Below are 22,204 nucleotides of genomic sequence, written 5' to 3'. Positions count from 1 at the left end.
TTAAAAACATGGTTTGCTCTACACAGCTTTATTTTATTTATATAATAAACAACATCTACAGCCCTCTGCCCAGCCGACCAGTTACCTTCCCCCCCGCCCCCCACCCACCCAAGTGTAATCAGATTGGTTACTGCGAACAGAGAAAGACCCAAAACATTCTTAGGCGGGCTATGCAAACTGAGACATGGGTGTCTTAAAGCATGCTCGAATAACACTGGCCAGCAAGCGCTGTTACTGGACTAGTAATCCAGAGGCCTGGACTAACGATCTGGAGACAGGAGTTAAAATCCCACCACAGTAGCTGGGGAATTCAAATTCCTGCCTGCCTGAAATTTAACTCAAAGATGCTCGTCACTAGGAGCTGGAGGTGCAAAATACCAAACAGAAAAGACAGGGACAGGAAAGGCCAGCATTTATTGCCCATCCCTAATTGCCCTTGAGTGGTGGTAAGCCACCTTATACAACTGAGTGGCTTGCTAAGCCATTTCAGAGGGCAGATAGGTAAGAGTCAACCACAGACCAGATAGGGACAGCTGGTTTCCTTCCTTGAAGGACATTAGTGAACTAGATGGGTTACAACAACAATCCAGTAGTTTCATGGTTTTTATTCCAGATTTTCTGAAATTATCTGAATTTAAAGTCCACAGCTGCCGTTGGGGGATTTGATCTCATGTCTCGGGGATCATTAGTCCAGGTCTCTGGATTACTAGTCCAGTAACATAACCACTATGCTACTGTACCCCTTTGTATTGGTGGATGGAAACTGAACATACGATTTAAATTCTTAGAAACAAAAAAAAATTGGCTCAATTATACTCAACGATTCAGCATCCACAGCTCTTTGGGGTAGAGAATTTCACAGATTCACAACCCGACTAGGTTCAGTAGTGGTGGCTGAATAGGCCTCGGACATTCACTTTCTAACCTCGTACATGTGTAACTGTATCCCAACAAGAATCAACAGCATCAGGAGAGAAAGACAGATGGGAGAAGTTTGGCAAAATAAAATCATTTTTAAAGTCGGAAGCATGATCATAAGAACATAAGAAGTAGGAGCAGGAGTAGGCCATACGGCCCCTCGGGCCTGCTCCGCCATTCAATAGGATCATGGCTGATCCAAATCTAGACTCAAGTCCACTTCCCTGCCCGCTCCCCGTAACCCCTAATTCCCTTATCAGCTAGGAAACTGTCTATCTCTGTTTTAAATTTATTTAATGTCGCAGTGAGGTAGCAAATTCCACAGATTTACTACCCTCTGAGTGAAGAAGTTTCTCCTCATCTCAGTTTTGAAAGGGCAGCCCCTTATTCTAAGATTATGCCCCCTAGTTCTAGTCTCACCCATCAGTGGAAACATCGTCCCTGCATCCACCCATCAAGCCCCCTCACAATCTTATATGTTTCGATAAGATCGCCTCTCATTCTTCTGAATTCCAATGAGTAGAGGCCCAACCTACTCAACCTTTCCTAATAAGTCAGCCCCCTCATCTCCGGAATCAACCGAGTGAACCTTCTCTGAACTGCCTCGAGAACAAGTATATCGTTTCTTAAATATGGAAACCAAAACTGTACGCAATATTCCAGGTGTGGCCTCACCAGTACCCTGTATAACTGAAGCAAGACTTCGCTGCTTTTATACTCCATCCCCCTTGCAATAAAAGCCAAGATTCCATTGGCCTTCCTGATCACCTGCTGTACCTGCATACTAACCTTCTGTGTTTCATGCACCAGGACCCCCAGATCCCTTTGTACTGTAGCACTTTGCAGTTTCTCACCATTTAGATAATAACTTGCTCTTTGATTTTTTCTGCCAAAGTGCATAACCTCACACTTTCCAACATTATATTCCATCTGCCAAATTTCTGCCCACTCACTTAGCCTGTCTATGTCCTTTTGCAGGTTTTTTATGTCCTCCTCACTCACTGCTTTCCCTCCCATCTTTGTATCGTCGGCAAACTTGGATACGTTGCACTCGGTCCCCTCCTCCAAATCGTTAATATAGATTGTAAAGAGTTGGGGTCCCAGCACTGACCTCTGCGGAACACCACTAGTTACTGATTGCCAACCCGAGAATGAACCATTTATCCCAACTCTCTGTTTTCTGTTAGATAGCCAATCTTCCACCCATGCCAGTATATTACCCCCAATCCCGTGATTTTTTATCTTGTGCAGTAATCTTGTGTGGCACCTTGTCAAATGCATTTTGGAAGTCCAAATACACCACATCCACTGGTTCCCCTTTATCCACCCTGTTTGTCACATCCTCAAAGAATTCGAGCAAATTTGTCAAACATGACTTCCCATTCATAAAACCATGCTGACTCTGTCCGATTAAATCATGCTTATCCAAATGTCCTGTTACTGCTTCCTTAATAATGGACTCCAACATTTTACCAACCACAGATGTTAGGCTAACTGGTCTATAGTTTCTAGCCTTTTGTCTACCTCCCTTTTTAAATAAGGGCGTTACATTAGCAGTTTTCCAATCTGCTGAGACCATTCCTGAATCCAGGGAGTTTTGGAAAATTACCACCAATGCATCCGCAATCCCTACCGCTACTTAAGACCCTAGGATGTAAGCCATCAGGTCCAGGGGATTTATCCGCCTTAAGTCCCATTATCTTACCGAGTACCATCTCCTTAGTGATTTTAATCGTGTTTAGCTCCTCCCCCCCATAGCCCCCTGTTTGTCCAGTGTTGGGATATTTTTAGTGTCCTCTACTGTAAAGACTGATACAAAATATTTGTTCAGCGTTTCTGCCATCTCCATGGTCCCCACCACTAATTTCCCGGTCTCGTCCTCTAAGGGACCAACATTCACTTTAGCCACCCTTTTTCTTTTTATATAACTGTAGAAACTCTTGCTATCTGTTTTTATATTTTTTGCTAGTTTACTTTCATAATCTATCTTCCCTTTCTTAATTAATCTTTTAGTTATTCTTTGCTGGCTTTTAAATGCTTCCCACTCTTCTATCCTCCCACTAGATTTGGCTACTTTATATGCCCTTGTTTTCAGTCGGATACTATCCTTTATTACTTTAGTTAGCCACGGATGGCTGTCTTTTCTTTTACGCCCCTTTTTCCTCAGTGGAATATATTTTTCTTGAAAGTTGTGAAATATCTCCTTGAATGTACACCACTGCTCATGTACCGTCTTACACCTTAATCTATTTTCCCAGTCCACTTTAGTCAACTCTGCTCTCATACCTTCATAGTCTCCTTTATTTAAGCTTAGTACGCTGGTTTGAGATCCAACTCTCTCACCCTCCAACTGAATTTGGAATTCAACCATGTTATGGTCAATCATTCCAAGGGGATCCTTTACTAGGACATTTTTTATTAATTCTGTCTCATTACACAGGACCAGATCTAAGATTGCCTGCCCCCTGGTTGGTTCAGTAACATACTGCTCAAGGAACCCGTCCCTAATGCACTCTATGAACTCTTCCTCAAGGCTGCCCTGCCCAATTTGATTTGTCCAGTCAATATGAAAGTTAAAATCTCCCATGATTATAGCTGTTCCCTTACTACAAGCCCCAACTATTTCCTGATTTATACTCCGACCAACAGAGTTGCAACTGTTAGGAGGCCTATAGACTACGCCCACTAGTGACTTTTTCCCCTTATTATTCCTTATTATCTCCACCCAAACCGTTTCACTATCCTGATCCTTTGACCCAATATCATTTCTCACTATTGCAGTGATTCCATCCTTTATTAACACAGCCACCCCACCTCCCTTTCCTTCCTGTCTGTCCTTCCTAATAGTCAAATACCCTTGGATGTTTAGTTCCCAGTCATGGTCACCCTGCAGCCATGTCTCCGTAATGGCCACCAGATCATACCCATGTGCAGTTATTTGTACCGTCAACTCGTCTATTTTGTTACGAATGCTGCGTGCATTCAGATAAAGAACTTTTCAATATGTTTTGTGACAATTTATTCCTGCTTTTACCCCTTTTACTAATTTACCTTTATCTTTATATATTCTGTCCCTTCCTGACACGCTCTGGTTTTTAATTCCCCCACTGCTACCTTGCTCTATTGCCTTCTTCACTGACATTTTTATTTTTCGCTCTCTTGAAACCTCCCCCCCACTAATTAGTTTAAAGCCCTCTCTACAGCCCTAGTTATTCGATTCACCAGGACTCTAGTCCCAGCACTGGCCAAGTGAAGTCCGTCCCAACGGAACAGCTCTCTCCTGACCCAGTACTGGTGCCAGTGTCCCAAGAAGCAAAACCCATTTCTCCCACACCAGTCTTTTAGCCACGCATTTAACTCTCTGATTTTATTTACCCTTGCCAAATTTGCTCGTGGCTCAGGTAGTAATCCATAGATTATTACCCTTGTGGTTCTGCTTTTTAATTTGGCCCCTAGCTGCTCATACTCCCTCAGCAGAACCTCTTTCCTTGTCCTATCTATGTCGTTGGTACCAACATGGACCACGACAACTGGATCCTCCCCCTCCCACTCCAAGTTTCTCTCCAGCCCAGAGGAGATGTCCTTAACCCTGGCACCGGGCAGGCAACACAGCCTTCAGGACTCTCGCTCTCGGCTGCAAAGAACCCCATCTATCCCCCTAATGATACTATCCCCTACCACTACAACATTTCTTTTTACTCCCCCCACTTGAATGGCCACTCATTCCACAGTGCTGTGGCCAGGTTGCTCATCCTCCCTGCAGTCCCCGTTCCCGTCCTCACAGGGAGTAAGAGCCTCGAACCTGTTGGACAAGAGCAAGGGCTGCGGCTCCTCCAACACTACCTCCTGGATCCTTGTGATTATAGACCTGACAATATGACCTTTATAGTAGGATTTTTTTTTTTGAAGATGCATCAGAACTGGCAAATCTTACCTTAAAGTGGGAGTCCAAATCAATGCAGATTACAAGGCAACATGATAGAAGGGTTTAATGGGCCAGAAATTCCAGGCCAGAAGCGTGAGTACGGTCGGGGTACTCACGCATCTGGCCGTTGGAAATGCCGGCGTTCAGCAGGAACAGCGCATGCGGGGAACGCCGGCATTTCCAGACCCGAGGTCTATTCACAGCGCGTGCGACTGCACAGGCAGTGCTTGCGCAGTGAACTTTGTAGATTTCACTGATGGATTCAGTGAGGGTAAGTCCCTAGAACTTGCACTTAAAAAAAGCAAGTGTAAAGTTGTTCATTGGCTGGGGAAGGAGATATATTTTATGGAGGAGCTTATGAAATGCAATATTTAGGTTTGGGAAAGGGAGGGAAGTTATTTTAAGAAATTTTAACTAAGTTTTAAACCTTAATTTTTTTTTTTTAAAAAGGGTTTTCAGAACGGCAGGTAGAAGGAGCAATTGTGGCTGTGTGAATGGAATGTGAGAATGAGTTATGTATGTATGTCCACATATATTCCTTTACGTATATGTATGTATGTTTTATATTCCTTTACTAATGTGTATGAATGTATATTTTTAATTATGATTTTCCAATAAGTTACTTTCTCTGAAAGTCATAATTAAATAATATTCATACACATAAGTAAAGGAATATATACATAACACGCAAAGGAATATATACAGACATACATACTTTCAGAAGCTCCACGATAAGAAATATCTTCCTCCGCAGCCTCTGGAGCAACTGTACCCATGCTTTTTTCATGTGTAAGTTGTAATGACTGGACCTCACTGAAAGCATTAATGAAAGCGGCGAATTATACTGCGCACGCGCTGCCTGTGCAGTCGCACGCGTTCTGCCTCTGAACCCCTTCGTTCAGAGGACAGGAAATGCCGGTTTTCCCCACATGCACGGTGCATGCTGAAAACCGGCATTTCATCCGGCCAGATGCGTAAGTACCCCGACCGTACTAGCGCATTTGGAAGGGAATTACTGGGCCAACATTTTACATGTCAATAAAATAAAAAATTTAACAATTGCACAACTTGCCCCCTCGCAACTGCGACTGAGGGTCCACGGAGGTGCATTGCGCAAGAGGTCATCATCGTACGTATCCTCACACTGTTCCCTTTGGGGAACTGTATGAAGTGGTGGAAGGATTTATGGCCGTGATTAACGCTCATTCCGTGACCGTAACCATCTTTGAACCAGCCATTAGGGTGGTTAGTCCTATGGCGGGCGGGTTTTACGGGCTCCCACAACCCATCTGAGGGGGGGGGGGGGCCACCAACACCCACGGACGCAAGCATCCCGCTGGATGTCCACCCAGAATTTAAAGTTGGAGCTCCGACTCCACTTGCCGGGACTGTCTGGAGTGGGGTTCAAAACCCTACTCCTTCTGGCCCAGCGGCGGGGATGCTTACTGCTACGCAAAAGGCCCACTCTGCACAAAAGGTGACACCCATACGTTTCCTGCGCCTTTTCCCTCCCCGTGACTGGAGCCCTATGCTGCCATTTCACGTTGCTAATTGGATTGGTCCTTTGTCATAGCGGTAGGATCCCCGCTGCTGGGCCAGATCAGGGTAGGGTTTCGAACCCCGCTCCAGACAGTCCCGGCAAGTGGAGTCGGAGCTCCGGCTCTAAATTCTGGGTTGACACCCAGTGGGATATTTGCGTCCGTGGGTGTGGGTGGCCCCCCCTCCTTGTATAGCTTGTGGGAGCCCGTAAAACCCTCCCGCCATAGGACTAACCGCCCTAATGGCTGGTTCAAAGATGGTTACGGTCACGGAATGAGCGTTAATCATGGCCATAAATCCTTCCACCACTTCATACAGTTCCCCAAAGGGAACAGTGTGAAGACACGTATGACGACGACATTGCTAAATAAATAAAGGGAATTAAAAAAATTCTTTTAGGGCTTTTAAAAGTCTTTAAATTGCTTTAATTCTCTTTAAAACTACTTCAGATTACTCAAAATAATGTAAACATTTTAAAAAGTTTATGAAAGTTACCAAAATCTTCAAAAAACTTCCAAAAACCTATTTAAACTGCTGCTTTGCATGTAAAAATGGTTAGCAGCTTGACAGAAACATTGGGGGCGTGTCCAGTGAAACTGCGACCTCAAGGGGCGTGTCTCACTTGCACTGCACGCTCCTGACTTCGCGCTGGCTGCACTCCTGGGCGGCGTGACGTCATACGCTGCCCGGGATTCTTCTTCTGGAAACACCAATTCCAGGCGTCCCTGGAGCTGATCGGCAGTAGCGCGGGGTAAGTGTAAATACGGGGCTTGCACGCGCTGCAAGCCCCGTTCTGGAATTTCTGGGCCAATATTATGAAAGGATGAGACAGGGAAGATAGAAGCAGACAGTTTCCAGTAGTTGAGGGAGTCAAGAAAAAAAGGTCATCGATTAAATGTAAAAAAAATCAAACAGAGAGCAGGAGAAAGAACCGTGAAGCTGTGCAATACACTTCCAGAGTTAATGATTTAGTCGTCAAAAGCAATGTCAACATTCAAGATTAAATTGGAGGGCTGGATGAAGGAAAAGGGGTTGTGGGGGGGGGGGGGGGGTGGGGGGGAGGTAAGAAGGCATACGGGATACTTGCCTTTATTAGCTGAGGCATAGAATATAAGAGCAAGGAGGTTATGCTTGAACTGTATAAAACACTAGTTAGGCCACAGCTAGAGTACTGCGTGCAGTTCTGGTCACCACATTACAGGAAGGATGTGATTCCACTAGAGAGGGTACAGAGAGTTACCAGAATGTTGCCTGGGCTGGGGAATTTTAGCAATGAGGAAAGACTGGATTGGCTGGGGTTGTTTTCCTTGGAACAGAAGAGGCTGAGGGGAGATTTAATTGAGGTGTATAAAATTATGAGGGGCCGAGACAGAGTGGATAGGAAGGACCTATTTCCCTTAGCAGAGAGGTCAATAACCAGGGGGCAGAGATTTAAAGTAATTTGTGGAAGGTTTAGAGGGGAGTTGAAGAGAATTTTTTTCACCCAGAGGGTGGTGGGGGTCTGGAATTCACTGCCTGAAAGGGTGGTAGAGGCAGAAACCCTCATCACATTTAAAAAGTACTTGGATATGCACTTGAAGTGCCGTAACCTATAGGGCTACGGACCAAGAGCTGGAAAGCGGGATTAGGCTGGATAGCTCTTTGTCAGCCGGCACAGACACGATGGGCCGAATGGCCTCCTTCTTTGAAATAGTGCCGCGGGATCAGTTCCATCTGCCTCAGAGGGCAGACTGGATGACGGCCTTCCACTACACTTAACATTTCTTCCGTTCTTATAAATATATATTTTTAAAAATTGGATTGCAAGTTTTTGCACAATACTGGACATTGGGCATGGAAGTGACTGGGATCAGTTTGAGTGCAGATGTTTGCTTTGCTGCTGCTGCATTTGTGCACAGCAAGCTCCCACAAACAGCAATGACCAGATAATCTGTATTTAGTGATGTTGATTGAGGGATAAATATTGAACTCCCCAGCTCTTCTTCAAAATAGTGCCGCGGGATCTTTTACGTCCACCTGAGAGGGCAGACAGGGCCTCGGTTTAACATCTCATCCGAAAGACAGCACCTCTGACAGTGCAGCACTCCCTCAGTACTGCACTGGAGTGTCAGCCTAGATTTTTGTGCTCAAAGTCTCTGGAGTAAGACTCGAACCCACAACCAACTGACTCAGAGGCGAGAGTGCTGCCCACTGAGCCACGGCTGACCTGAACTATATACCAATGTATGTATAAAAAGGTACATGTCCAATTATGTAAAAAAAAACACAAATCAGGAACATTCCAGCCTGACACTCCTTTAATAATGCAGAGTGTTGGTCTGGAATGTGCTTAAGTTTTTATTTTTCACATATTTCAATAAGATGCATTATAACATGGATTCCAGTCCAAATTTGCAACTAATATGGAATGGAATGTACATGATCCTACAGTTTACTTCCTTTCAAAGCAAACTTCTCTGAATAATGTGGAACACCCGAGGCCCAAAGCAACACTCGGACTACTGAGCTTTTCCAACTATCATTGGTGCAAGTTCCCAAAGCCTTCACATAAGCCTACAGGCCCACTAGACAAAGGATAACAAGATTTAAATAAGATTTATTACTCATTAAATGGCATTTATTGAGGGTGCTGGTAGTTAGGCTAACTATCATTTGTAAATATGTAATCTCCTCCATCCCTATAATCCCCCTAGACCGCTGCGCTCCGAGATTCTGGCCTTTTGAACATCCCCGATTTTAATCGCTCCACCATTGACGGCCGTGACTTCAGCTGCCCGGGCCCTAAACTCTGGAATTCCCTCCCTGAACCTCTCCGCCTCTCTTTCCTCCTTTAAGACGCTCCTTAAAACCTCCCTCTTTGACCAAGCTTTTGGTCTTCTGCCCTAATATCTCCTTATGTGGCTCAGTGTCAAATTTTTTTTTTGATAACGCTCCTGTGAAGTGCCTTGGAAAGTTTTATAAAGGCGCCTATATAAATACAAGTTGTTGTTGTTGTTATGTTTGTGTTTTGATATAAACAAACATAAAAGAGTGAGATTTGTTAATAAATAATTTGAATAGATTGTATTCCCTTTTTAAATGCACACAGAAATCTAAGCTTATTTTGGAAGACCGTGGCTGAGGAAATGATTAAACGCTTCTCCCTAAAGAACTGACTAATTCCAAAATCTTATCATCTGGATATTAATAGTTGGAAGATTTGTTTCTGCAGTACTTTCAATAATGGATCTCATTTTCCTTGCTGATCTGCCTAGAGGTTGGTGTGTGATGCTATTGGATAAGTCACGGGAAGACCAGCCATCTCGAGAGTATTTTACAAGGTAGGGGGCGGGGGGGTGCATCAGAACAAAGACATATTTGAAGAGATGAGATTTTAGGAGGCTTGTGAAGGCAAGAAGAAAGTCAGCACGTGATATGAGCGTGGAAGTAATTCCTATTTCAAAGAGTGACCGGCCAGGTTCTGTATGCAATCAGTCCACTGTACAAGAGGAGCTCTCAGACAATACACTGGCTGCACAAGGCTGGAGCCCTGCTTCTCCACTGCTGGGGCCTGTAGAAGATTATTCATGGGACACCTACAGAAGATTACAGGAAGGATGTGATTGCACTAGAGAGGGCGCAGAGGAGATTTACGAGGATGTTGCCTGGGCTGGGGAATTTTAGCTATGAGGAAAGATTGGATAGGCTGGGGTTGTTTTCTTTGGAACAGAGGAGGCTGAGGGGAGATTTAATTGAGGTGTATAAAATTATGAGGGGCCTCGATAGAGTGGATCGGAAGGACCTATTTCCCTTAGCAGAGGGGTCAATAACCAGGGGAAATAGATTTAAAGTAATTGGTTGGGAGGGGAGTTGAGGAGAACTTTTTTCACCCAGAGGGTGGTGGGGGTCTGGAACTCACTGCCTGAACAGGTGGTAGAGGCAGAGACCCTCATCACATTAAAAAAGTGCTTGGATATGCGCTTGAAGTGCCGTAACCTACAGGGCCACGGACCAAGAGCTGGAAAGTGGGATTAGGCTCTTTGTCGGCCGGCACGGACAAGATGGGCCGAATGGCCTCCTTCTGCGCCGTAAACTTCTATGATTCTATGCATTTGGAGCATTGCTGCTGCAATATCCCATTTTGTAAAATGGTTGGTTAAATAACCTGCAAGTGGTTCTCAGTTCAACCAGATAGCAATCTTTCAGTAATTCAAACTCTGAATTCAAATACTTCACCTTGCGCTTTGTTCTCAATAGCCCCATTAAAACATCTTCATCCCCCACCCCCGTCAATTCCCACTTTTCTTACAAGGGGAAATGTGGACACCGAGCAACGTACTTGGAGATGTTCTTCTCTGGGAGGTGCGCTATATAACTGCAAGTTACTGATTTACTTTCTGCGGCGTTACTCTTGAAAGAGCCTTTTGTATTTTGGGATTTAGTGCAGTGTAATTTCCCTTCTGTTTCAATTGTATGTATTTTTAACGTGATCAGCTGTGGCCTTTTCCCCTTGCAAGTTGGAAGCATTTTACAATTGGATTAAAAGTACAGGTAAACAAAAATGAAATCTGGTTATTTGAATAATTCCTCAGCTACAGCCATCAAAAAATCCCTGATTTTCAGAGGTATACTTATATCACAAGAAAAAGACCCAATCCTATTAAAGAACAGGTAGAAAATTGCTCTATTCTGGATTTTACCCTTCCAGTTAATCTCCTGAGGAAACAGTATAGAGTGGGACAATCAGAGAAGAGTTTTTACCAAGCCATCATCACACCCCCTCTGGGAGATGGAAGCCAAAGTGCACAGAATGCACAGCTACTGGAGTCTGTTCAGTACCACCAATTCACTCTATTATCCCTCAACAGTGTGATGGAATACTCTCCACTTGCCTGGATGAGTGCAGCTCCAACAACACTCAAGAAGCTCGACACCATCCAGGACAAAGCAGCCCGCTTGATTGGCACCCCATCCACCACCTTAAACATTCACTCCCTCCACCACCGGCGCACCGTGGCTGCAGTGTGTACCATCTACAAGATGCACTGCAGCAACTCGCAAGGCTTCTTCGGCAGCACCTCCCAAACCCGCGACCTCTTCCATCTAGGAGGACAAGGGCAGCAGGCACATGGGAACACCATTATCTCCAAGACCCCCCCCGCCCCAAGTCAGACACCATCCTGACTTGGAAATATATCGGCCGTTCCTTCATGGTCGCTGGGTCAAAATCCTGGAACTCCCTCCCTAACAGCGCCGTGGGAGTACCTTCACCACACGAACTGCAGCTGTTCAAGGCGGCAGCTCACCACCACCTTCTCAAAGGCAATTAGGGATGGGCAATAAATGCTGGCCAGTGACGCCCACATCCCGTGAACGAATAAAATAAAGTGCGACTCTCAGATGCTCAACAAGGTCAACTGTTCCAGATTTCTTACCAACTCACTAGCATGAAGTGTTGACAGCAAATGCTGCTATAGTTCACCATATCATCCACAACCCTGCATAACATTCAACTAGCCACATCATAGTCGGATGCGTCTCGACAGCTTTCAAACTGGACAGAGACAGTGCGCTTCAAATCTTCACCCATGGCGCCCTTAGTGACAATGCTAAATGTCCGTGCGGACAAATACAAACCATGCCCCACGCCGTTGATGAGCACTAACGAAGTAGCCTATGCGCTTTGCACGCTGGTGATGACAGTGCTGTAAGATGACTGGAATTTCTAAGCCGAGTCTGCATACGCTAAATACGTTTCAACACTAGATCGGTCAACTTTTATTCATTAATTAGAAATGGCACTCACTCATTTTAATTTAAAACCACAACCTATCTTTGACATTTGTCACTCTTCAAAAATAAACATCATTGCATTCATTTAAATAGGTTTTCAACCTGCCTTCTAGATCTTCCCAACATTTCCTCAACGTTAACAGCTTGCAACAGAATGCAACAAATTATTTTTAAAAGAAACTAGAAGACTGCCTGCTGCTAGAATAGCTAAATATTACAAACTATGCCAACAACAACAACTTGCATTTATATAGCGCAACTACTGGTACTTATTGGCGCTACTTGATCAAAAGATAACTCTGGAACTAACCCAAGTGACTTCCCCCACAATAAATGTTATGTTTGTATGTTTCGGGTACTCTGCCATTCCATGGAAGACCAAAACTAGGATCCATAAATATAAGATTGTTACTAATAAATCCAATAGGGAATTCAGGAGAAACTTCTTTAGTCAGAGTGGTTAGAATGTGGAACTCGCTACCACAGAGTGGTTGAGGCAAATAGCACAGATGCATTTAAGGGGAAGCTAGATAAACATGAGGGAGAAAGGAATAAAAGGTTAAGCTGGTGTAGGTAGGTGAAGAGGGGTGGGTGGAGGCTTGTGTGGAGCATAAACCTGTTGGGCTGAATGGCCTGTTTCTGTACAGTACATTCTATGTTATATAATGGGCTGGACATTGCGGTCGGAGGCATCCCATGGGCGAATGCCTCCGAACCGCAAGTAAACTCCACACCTACTTGGTGCCTCTGTACCTTCGGACTCTTGCGCTCCTGGGCCTGCGGGCATACGCACCTACTCGAGTTTTTTGAGGATGTAACTGGTAGAATAGATAAGGGAGAACCAGTGGATGTGGTGTATTTGGATTTTCAGAAAGCCTTTGATAAAGTCCCACATAAATTCGTGTGCAAAATTAAAGCACATGGGATTGGGGGTACTGTAATATACTGGCAATGGATTGAAAATGGTTAACAGACAGGAAACAGAGAGCAGGAATAAATGGGTCTTTTTTGGGGTGGCAGACAGTGACTAGTGGGGTACCGCAGGGATCAGTGCTTGGGTCCCAGCTATTCACAATGTATATCAATGATTTGGATGAGGGAACGAAATGTAATATTTCCAATAACAACAGAAAATGCTGGAAACACTCAGCAGGCCAGGCAGCATCCGTGGAGAGAAACAGGGTTAACGTTTCAGGTCTGGGACCCTTCATCAGAACTGGAAAAAGCTGGAAATGTAACAGACATTAAGCAGGTGCAGAGACGGGGGGGGGGGGGGGGGCGCGTTTAGGAGGGGAGGAAGGAATTGAAAGAACATGCTGTGAAAATGTTGCAAATGGGAATGGCAAAATCATACTGCATGAAAAATGGGGGCAGGGATTATTATCTGAAATTGTTGAACTCAATGTTGAGTCCGGCAGGCTGTAAAGTGCCCAATCGAAAGATGAGGTGCTGTTCCTCGAGCTTACGTTGAGCTTCATTAGAACAATGTAATAGACCGAGGACAGAGAGATCAGAGTGGGAGTGAAGTGGAGAATTAAAGTGACAGACGACAGGAAGCTCAGGGTCACCCTTACGGACTGAACAGAGGTGTTCCGCAAAGCGGTCGCCCAATCTGCGTTTGGTCTCTCCAATGTAGAGGAGACTGCATCGTGAGCAGCGAATACAGTATATTAAATTGCAATAAGTACAAGTAAATCGCTGTTTCACCTGGAAGGGGTGTTTGGGGCCCTGGACAGTGGGAAGGGAGGAGGTAAAAGGGCAGGTGTTGCATCTCCTGCGTTTGCACGGGAAGGTGCCAGGTGAAGGAGAAAGGCTGTTGGGGGTGATTAAGGAGTGGACCAAGGTGTCGCGGAGGGAACGGTCCCTTCAGAATGCTGAAAGGGGAGGTGAGGGGAAGATGTGTTTGGTGGTGGGATCACGTTGGAGGTGGCGGAAATGGCAGAGGATGATCCGTTGAATGTGGAGGCTGGTGGGGTGAAAGGTGAGGACAAGGGGAACCCTATCATGGTTCTGGGAGGGAGGGGAAGGGGTGAGAGCAGAAGTGCGGGAAATAGAACGGACACGGTCAAGGGCCGTGTCAACCACAGTAATATTTCCAAGTTTGCTGATGACATGAAACTAGGTGGGATTGTGAGTTGTGAGGAGGATGCAAAGAGGCTTCAAGGCAATTTAGACAAGTTGAGTGAGTGGGCAATTACATGGCAGATGCAGTATAACGTGGATAAATGTGAATTTAGCCACTTCGGTAGGAAAAATAGAAAGGCAGAGTATTATTTAAATGGTGATAGATTGGGAAATGTTGATGTACAAAGGGACCTGGGAAATGTTGATGTACAAAGGGACCAGTCACTGAAAGCAAACATGCAGGTGCAGCAAGCAGTTAGGAAGGCAAATGGTATGTTGGCCTTCATTGCAAGAGGATTTCAGTACAGGAGCAAGGATGTCTTACTACTGTTATACAGGGCCTTGGTGAGACCACACCTGGAGTACTGTGTGCACTTTTGGTCTCCTTACCTAAGAAAGGATATACTTGCCATAGAGGGAGTGCAGCGAAGGTTCACCAGACTGATTCCTGGGATGGCAGGACTGTCGTATGAGGAGAGATTGGGTCAACTAGGCCTGTATTCACTAGAGTTTAAAGAATGAGTGGGGATGATCTCACTCAGAGGGTGGTGAACCTGTGGAATTCTCTACCACAGAAGGCTGTGGAGGCCGAGTCACTGAATATATTTAAGAAGGAGATAGATTTCTAGACACAAAAGGCATCAAGGGGTGAGGGGCAAGAGGATCAGCCATGATCATATTGAATGGCCGACTCCTGCTCCTATTTTTCTATGTTTCTATGTTTTTAAAGAGGGATTCCCATTACGCTTATGGGGATTCCATTTACGAACGGAATCCCCATAAGCGTAACAGGAATCCCCTAAAAAAACACTTTCACAGCACTTAAATAAAAAATCATCACATGTTCAAAAATTAATTAAAACACAATTTAATTAAACATTTAAAACAAAAATTAAATTTTTTGAAATATATATTTAAACATTTTTCAAGTGGCCAAAAATAACCTAACTAATTTTAAAGGTTTTTGTATGGTTAAATCACTCAAAATTTTTTATTTTAATATTTATTTAAAACCTTACGCTGGTAAAAGAAGGCCTTACACCCGCTTTAACCAGGTGCAAGGATTCCGTGGGCATTCGCCGGGCAAATAGCCCAACCCTGCGCCAACAAATGTCCATTTCCTGCGGATTCGTACAATCTGTCGAGCTGAAACTTGACAGGTCGCACGTTCCGGGGTTTCGCGCATCGCACGCGGAAGCCCGGGACTTGCGGGGCACGCACAGTGTACACTGTGCGTCCGCCGTCATAGGCCCCGGAAAATCCTGGCCAATATATATATATATGAAGAGGGGTGGGAGGAGGCTCATGTGGAGATATACATCCTGCCTCCAGTGTGCACTTCCTGCAGGGATCCCTTAAATCTGGTGACACTTTGGACATCAGACTTACAATCTCCTCTGACCGCTGTCAGGAACTCAGTTACTATCAGTCAAGAGCAGGCCCCTGACAGATTTTCTCCTGAGGATAACTGTAGCCGTCAGCCATGGCCCAATGGTAACACTCTTGTCTCTGAGTCAGAAGGTCGTTGGTTCTAACCCCACATAATCTAAATTGACACGCTCGGTGATGCCGCCTTTCAGATGAGACGTTAAACCGAGGCGCCCCCCACCCTCCGCATCATGGAAATGTAAAAGATCCCATGACACGATTTCAATGACGAGCAGAGGAGTTTGCCCTCAACCAACAGCAAAAACAGATTATCTGGTCATTACGTCATTGCTGTTAGCGGGACTTTGCTGTGCGCAAAAACGGTCTGGCGTGTTTCCCTACATTGCAACAGTGACCACACTTCAAATCATTGGCTGTAAAGCCCTTTTGGGACATCCTGAGGTGGTGAAAAGGTGCTGAATAAATGCAAGTTCTTTCTTTACCTAGCACCACCCCAGCTGACTCAGCACTGACCAGGCAATGGGCACTTCTTGGCTGGGCAGAGAGCCCACCTCAATCACAAAGTGGAAGGCTGGGGATAAGAAAGATCCCAGTCATCTGTGGCTCAGTTGGTAGCACCCTCGCCTCTGAGCCAGAAGGTTGTGGGTTCAAAGCCCCACTCCAGAGACTTGAGCACAAAAATCTAGGCTGACACGCCCAATGCAGTGCTGAGGAAGTGCTGCACTGTCAGAGGTGCCGTCTTTTGGTTGAGATGTTAAACCGAGACCCAGTCTGCCCTCTCAGGTGGACTATTTCGAAGAAGAGCTGAGGAGTTCTCCCCAGTGTCCTGGCCAATATTTATCCCTCAACCATCACTAAAAAATAAACAGATTATCTGGTCATTATCACATTGCTGTCTGTGGGAGCTTGCTGTATGTAAATTGGCTGCCGCGTTTCCTACATTACAACAGTGGCCACACTTCAAAAGTACTTCATTGGCTGTAAAGTGCTTTGAGACGTCCTCAAGTTGTGAAAAGCGCTGTGTAAATGGAAGTTCTTTCTTTTCATTTTTATAGAAACCTTCCTGCTGAAATCAAAATGGCTAATGGAATGCTGGCCTTTATATCTAGAGGACAAGAATTTCCGCAGGTTGAAGATTCTCGGACTAGGGGGCAGAGTCTAAAAATTAGAGCCAGACCTTTCAGGAGTGAAATTAGGAAACACTTCGACACACAAAGGGTGGTAGAGGTTTGGAACTCTCTTCCGCAAACAGCAATTGATGCTGGATCAATTGTTAATTTTAAATCGGAGATTGATAGCTTTCTGTTAACCAAAGGTATTAAGGGATTTGGGCCAAAGGCGGGTATATGGAGTTAGGTCGCAGATCCCATTGAATGGCGGAACAGACTCGAGGGGCTGAATGGCCTCCTCCTGTTCCTATGTATTTGCCTTCTCACCATATCCCCCTCTCTCCAGAAACAGAAACATAGAAGATAGGAGCAGGAGTAGGCCATTCGGCCCTTCGAGCCTGCTCCGCCATTCAATGAGATCATGGCTGATCATCCAAATTCAGTACCCTGTCCCTGCCTTCTCCCCATATCCCTTGATCCCTTTAGCCTTAAGAAATATATCCAACTCCTTCTTGAATATATTTAATGAATTGGCCTCCACCACCCTCTGTGGTAGAGAATTCCACAGGTTCACCACTCTCTGGGTGAAGAAATTCCTCCTCATTTCAGTCCTAAATGGCTTACCCCTTATCCTTAGACTATGACCCCTGGTTTTGGACTCCCCAGCCATCAGAAACATCCTTCCTGCATCTAGTCGGTCCAGGCCTGACAGAATTTGATAGGTTTCGATGAGATCCCCTCTCAATCTTCTAAACTCCAGTGAGAATAAGCCCAAGCGACACAATCTCTCCTCATACGTCATTCCTGCCATCCCAGGTATCAGCCTGGTGAATCTTCGCTGCACTCCTTCCATGGCAAGAACGTCCTTCCTCAGATAAGGCGACCAAAACTGCACACAATACTCAAGGTGCGGTCTCACCAAGGCCCTGTACAACTGTAGCAAGACATCCTTGTTCCTGTACTCGAACCCTCTTGCTACGAAAGGCCAACATACCATTTGCCTTCTTAACCACCTGCTGCACCTGCATGCTTACCTTCAGCGACTGGTGCACAAGAACACCCAGGTCTCTTTGCACTTCCCCATCTCCCAATCTATTGCCATTCAAATAATAATCTGCCTTCCTGTTTCTGCCACCAAAGTGGATAACCTCACATTTATCCACATTATAGTGCATTTGCCATGTTTCTGCCCAATCACCCAACCTGTCCAAATCGTACTGGAGTTTCACGACATCCTCCTCACAGCATACCCTCCCACCCAGCTTTGTGTCGTCTGCAAATTTGGAGATATTACATCCAATTCCCTCGTCCAGATCATTAATATATATTGTGAACAGCTGGGGTCCTAGAACCAATCCTTGCGGTACCCCACTAGTCACTGCCTGCCACTCGGAAAACGACCCGTTTATTCCAACTCTTTGCTTTCTGTCCGCCAACCAGTTCTCTATCCAAGTCAAAACCTTGCCCCCATCCCATGTGCCTTAATTTTACACGCTAATCTATTATGCGGGACCTTATCGAAAGCCTTCTGAAAGTCCAAATACACCACATCCACTGGTTCTCCCTTATCTATTTTACCAGTTATATCCTCAAAAAATTCCAGTAGATTAGTCAAGCAGGATTTACCTTTTGTAAATCCATGTTGACTTTGTCCGATCCTGTCACTGCTTCCACATCTTTTATAATGGACTCTAGCATTTTCCCCACTACCGATGTCAGGCTTACCGGTCTATAATTCCCCGCTTTTTCTCTACCACCTTTTTTGAATAGTGGGGTAACATTAGCTACCCTCCAATCTATGGGTACTGTTCCAGAGTCTATCGAGTTCTGGAAGATGACCAGCAATGCATCTACTATTTCTAGGGCCACTTCCTTAAGTACCCTAGGATGTAGATTATCAGGCCCTGGGGATTTATCGGCCTTCAGTCCCATCAATTTTCCTAACACCATTTCCCTACAAATACTGATTTCTTTCAGTTCCACCCTTTCATCAGACCCTATGTTCCCCGGCATCTCTGGGAGGTTATTTGTGTCCTCCTTTGTGAAGACAGAACCAAAATATGTATTTAGTTGGTCTGCCATTTCTTTGTTCCCCATTATAAATTCCCCTGATTCTGACTGCAAGGGACCTACGCTTGACTTCACCAATCTTTTTCTCTTCACATATCTATAAAAGCTTTTAGTCAGTTTTTATGTTCCCTGCAAGCTTACTCTCATATTCTAGTGTATCCAATTCGCTTGTGAATCCATTTATATTTACTTTATTATGCCTACCAGATAATTCCACAATCCACTTACCCTTTGGAAAATGTTCTCCCCGATTTCCTTTTATGCTTTTAACTACATTGAACAATTTGCATGGGTCAATTTTTGTCAGCTTGCTAGTTAGACTTGAAAACATCAATTCCATCATCTTAAAACCCTCTCCTTTTCCAAAAAAGGGCCAACTTCCTTAACTGTAGTTCTTCAGAATCACCTTTTTTGCTTGTTTTTGTATCCTCCCATCCTCACTACAACCTGCCAACAGGCAGCACTATTGCACCACCTATTTGAATAAGAATCTACAATTTAAAAAACACAGTCCCTTCAGGCAAACAGCTAAAGAAAGACTTGCATTTCTTTGCACATTCTCCCCGTGTTTGCGTGGGTTTCCTCCGGGTGCTCCGGTTTCCTCCCACAGTCCAAAGATGTGCGGGTTAGGTTGATTGGCCATGATAAAAATTGACCCTTAGTGTTAGGGGGGATTAAATACGTGGGGTTACGGGGATAGGGCTTGGGTGGGATGGCTGTCGGTGTAGGGACCGGGTGCTAGGGTTTGGATGATCAGCCATGATCTCGTTGAATGGCGGAGCAGGCTCGAAGGGCCGAATGGCCTACTCCTGCTCCTATCGTTCTATGTTTCTTCAACGCCTTTCACGACCTCAGGACATCCCAAAGTGCTTTACAACAATTGAAGTACCTTCTAAAGTGTAGTCACTGTTGTAATGTAGGAAACACAGCAGCCAATTTGCACACAGCAAGATCCCAAAAACAGCAATGTGATAATGATCAGATCATCTCTTTTAGTGATGTTTACTGAGGGATAAAAATTTGCCCCAGGACACTGGGGGATAACTCCCCTGCTCTTCTTTGAAATAGAGCCATGGGATCTTTTATGTCCACCTGAGAGAACAGACGGGGCCTCGGTTTAACATCTCATCTGAAAGACGGCACCTCCAACAAATCAAATCAAATCAACTTTTATTGTCATCGTTAGTGCACAAGTGCAGTACAACGAAATGTAGGCTTGCGGCTCCCGAGAGTGTACAATTTGGATTAGGACACTTAAACATTTCGACATACATTTGTACATATATATTAGCATAAATATGACCATAATAAAGTGCATCGGCAGATGAGCAGGCTTTAGTGTTTATTTGTGGAGTTCAGTAGGATGACAGCCCTGGGAAAGAAGCTGTTCCTAAATCTGGTCGTACGGGTGCGAATGCATCTGTAGCGTCTTCCAGATGGTAGGAGGGCGAACAGACTGTGGCTGGGGTGGGTAGGGTCTTTGATGATGGACCGTGCCCTCCGTAGGCAGCGTTTCTGATATATATGTTCTATGGTCGGTAGCCGGGTGCCGGTAATGCGTTGGGCAGTTTTGACTACCCGCTGCAGGGCTTTCCGGTCATGGGAGCTACAGCTGCCGTACCATACCGTGATACAGTTTGTCAGGATGCTCTCTATAGTGCAGCGGTAGAAGTTAGAGAGGATCGGGGGTGACAGATTACATCCCTTCAGCCTCCTCAAGAAATATAGGCGCTGCTGGGCCTTCTTCACCAGAGAGGAGGTATTGAGGGACCAGGAGAGGTCTTCCGTGATGTGGACTCCGAGGAACTTAAAGCTGGCCACCCTTTCCACCTCCGCCCCATTGATGTGGATGGGGGTGTGACTTCCGCCTTTGGACTTCAGGAAGTCCACGATTATTTCCTTTGTTTTCTTGGTGTTAAGGGCCAGGTTGTTGTCAGCGCACCACTTCACGCACCAATAGTGCAGCACCCTAAGGTCATGAACAACTTGTATTGATTTAGCACCTTTAATGTTGTAAAACATCCCAAGGCGCTTCACAGGAATGTTATAAGACAAAAAAATTGACAGCGAGCCACGTAAAAAGTTAGGGCAGGTGACCAAAAGCTTGGTCAAAGAGGTAGGTTTTAAGGAACGTCTTAAAAGGAAGAGAGGTGGAGAGGTTTAGGGAGGGAATTCCAGAGCTTAGGGCCTCGCCAGCTGAAGGCACAGCCGCCATTGGTGGAGTGGTGAAAATCAGGGATGCTCAGATTATAATCAGAAAGGCGCTATGTAAATGCAAGTCCTTTTTTCAGTATGGAGACTGAAGTGTGGGGGGGGGTGGGAGAGAGGGGGTCCCTTTAAGAGGAAAAGGGGATCACTTTAAGAAAGCGCATGCGCACTTCTCATATCCGACATGTTGTTTCCGAGAGGCTTGGCCCGCCCGCGGGGGGGGGGGGGCGGTAAATGAAGAAAATAGACCGAGCGCAAACAACAATCAAAATAAACACAATCCCCCGCCCCCCAAGGTGGTCCAACATTCCAGCAACAAACCCGCCTCACCTCTCGGGGTCTTTGGGGAACCTGAAGAAAGGGATGTCGGGGCAGTTGGTGCTTTTCCTGCTGCAGTTCGGCGCCGCGCAGAAGTTCGGCATGGTCTTGACGCTTTAATATATCGATATAATATAAATGGTTTTGTTTGTGTGTTTTGGCCCCGCGTCCGATGACAGGCGGCCTCCGCCGCTGCTGCTCCTGCTGCCGAGCGATTAAAAAATCGCCTCACCACCGCCGGGGCCTTTGACGCCTCCTGCCGCCGCTCTGCCAACGCACGCTTGACGTCATCACGCACAGGGGGGAAGAGCGCCCCGGACCGGTCCTCCTGTATCCCACCGTGCAACGCGGTCACAGCACCAGCTGTTTCGTTTGTAGCATTTTCCACTGGCTGCTACTTGCATCCCTGCAGCCCAGCCGTCCTCGCATCGAATTTACAGCGCACAAACAGGCCATTTGGCCCACGTTTGTGTGTTTTATGATAGCAAAATACTGCGGATGCTGGAAATCCGAAATAACAACAGAAAATGCTGGAAAAACTCAGCAGGCCAGGCAACATCCGTGGAGAGAAAATAGAGTCAACGTTTCGGGTGAAAACCCTTTGTCAAGACTAAAGAAGCACAGGAAATGAAATAGATTAGATTCAGATTAGATTTATTTGCCATATGTAACAAGTACAATGGAATGCTTGTTCCCCGTAGGGACACGTCAGCTATACATACAGCGCCGCGTTCAGAGTCAATACAATGGCTTCCCGTGGCAGTGGGAGCACGATGTCCCTCAGCCGCTCCGTCCTCCTCTTCACCGCGGCCTCCTCCTCACTGAGACATTA

At 45.6% G+C, this 22,204-nt stretch overlaps 1 protein-coding gene across 1 annotated transcript in view; it reads right to left on the bottom strand.

Moving 5' to 3' along the window:
* The window catches only part of LOC147112130 (52 kDa repressor of the inhibitor of the protein kinase-like), a 67,863-nt gene extending 46,171 nt beyond the window's left edge, over nt 1–21,692 (bottom strand). Inside the window, exon 1 of the mRNA XM_085999703.1 lies at nt 21,385–21,692. Within this exon, the coding sequence (XP_085855829.1) occupies nt 21,385–21,476 (92 nt within the window). The 5' untranslated portion in view covers nt 21,477–21,692. The remainder of the gene's footprint in view (nt 1–21,384) is intronic.
* Between the last annotated feature and the right edge of the window lie 512 nt (nt 21,693–22,204).

Source organism: Somniosus microcephalus, chromosome 10 (genome assembly GCF_052327205.1).
Source record: "Somniosus microcephalus isolate GS21.2 chromosome 10, FLI_Smic_1.0, whole genome shotgun sequence".
Classification (NCBI taxonomy): domain Eukaryota; kingdom Metazoa; phylum Chordata; class Chondrichthyes; order Squaliformes; family Somniosidae; genus Somniosus; species Somniosus microcephalus.
Note: the sequence above shows the minus strand (reverse complement) of the source record. Positions and strands in the feature narration are given on the sequence as shown.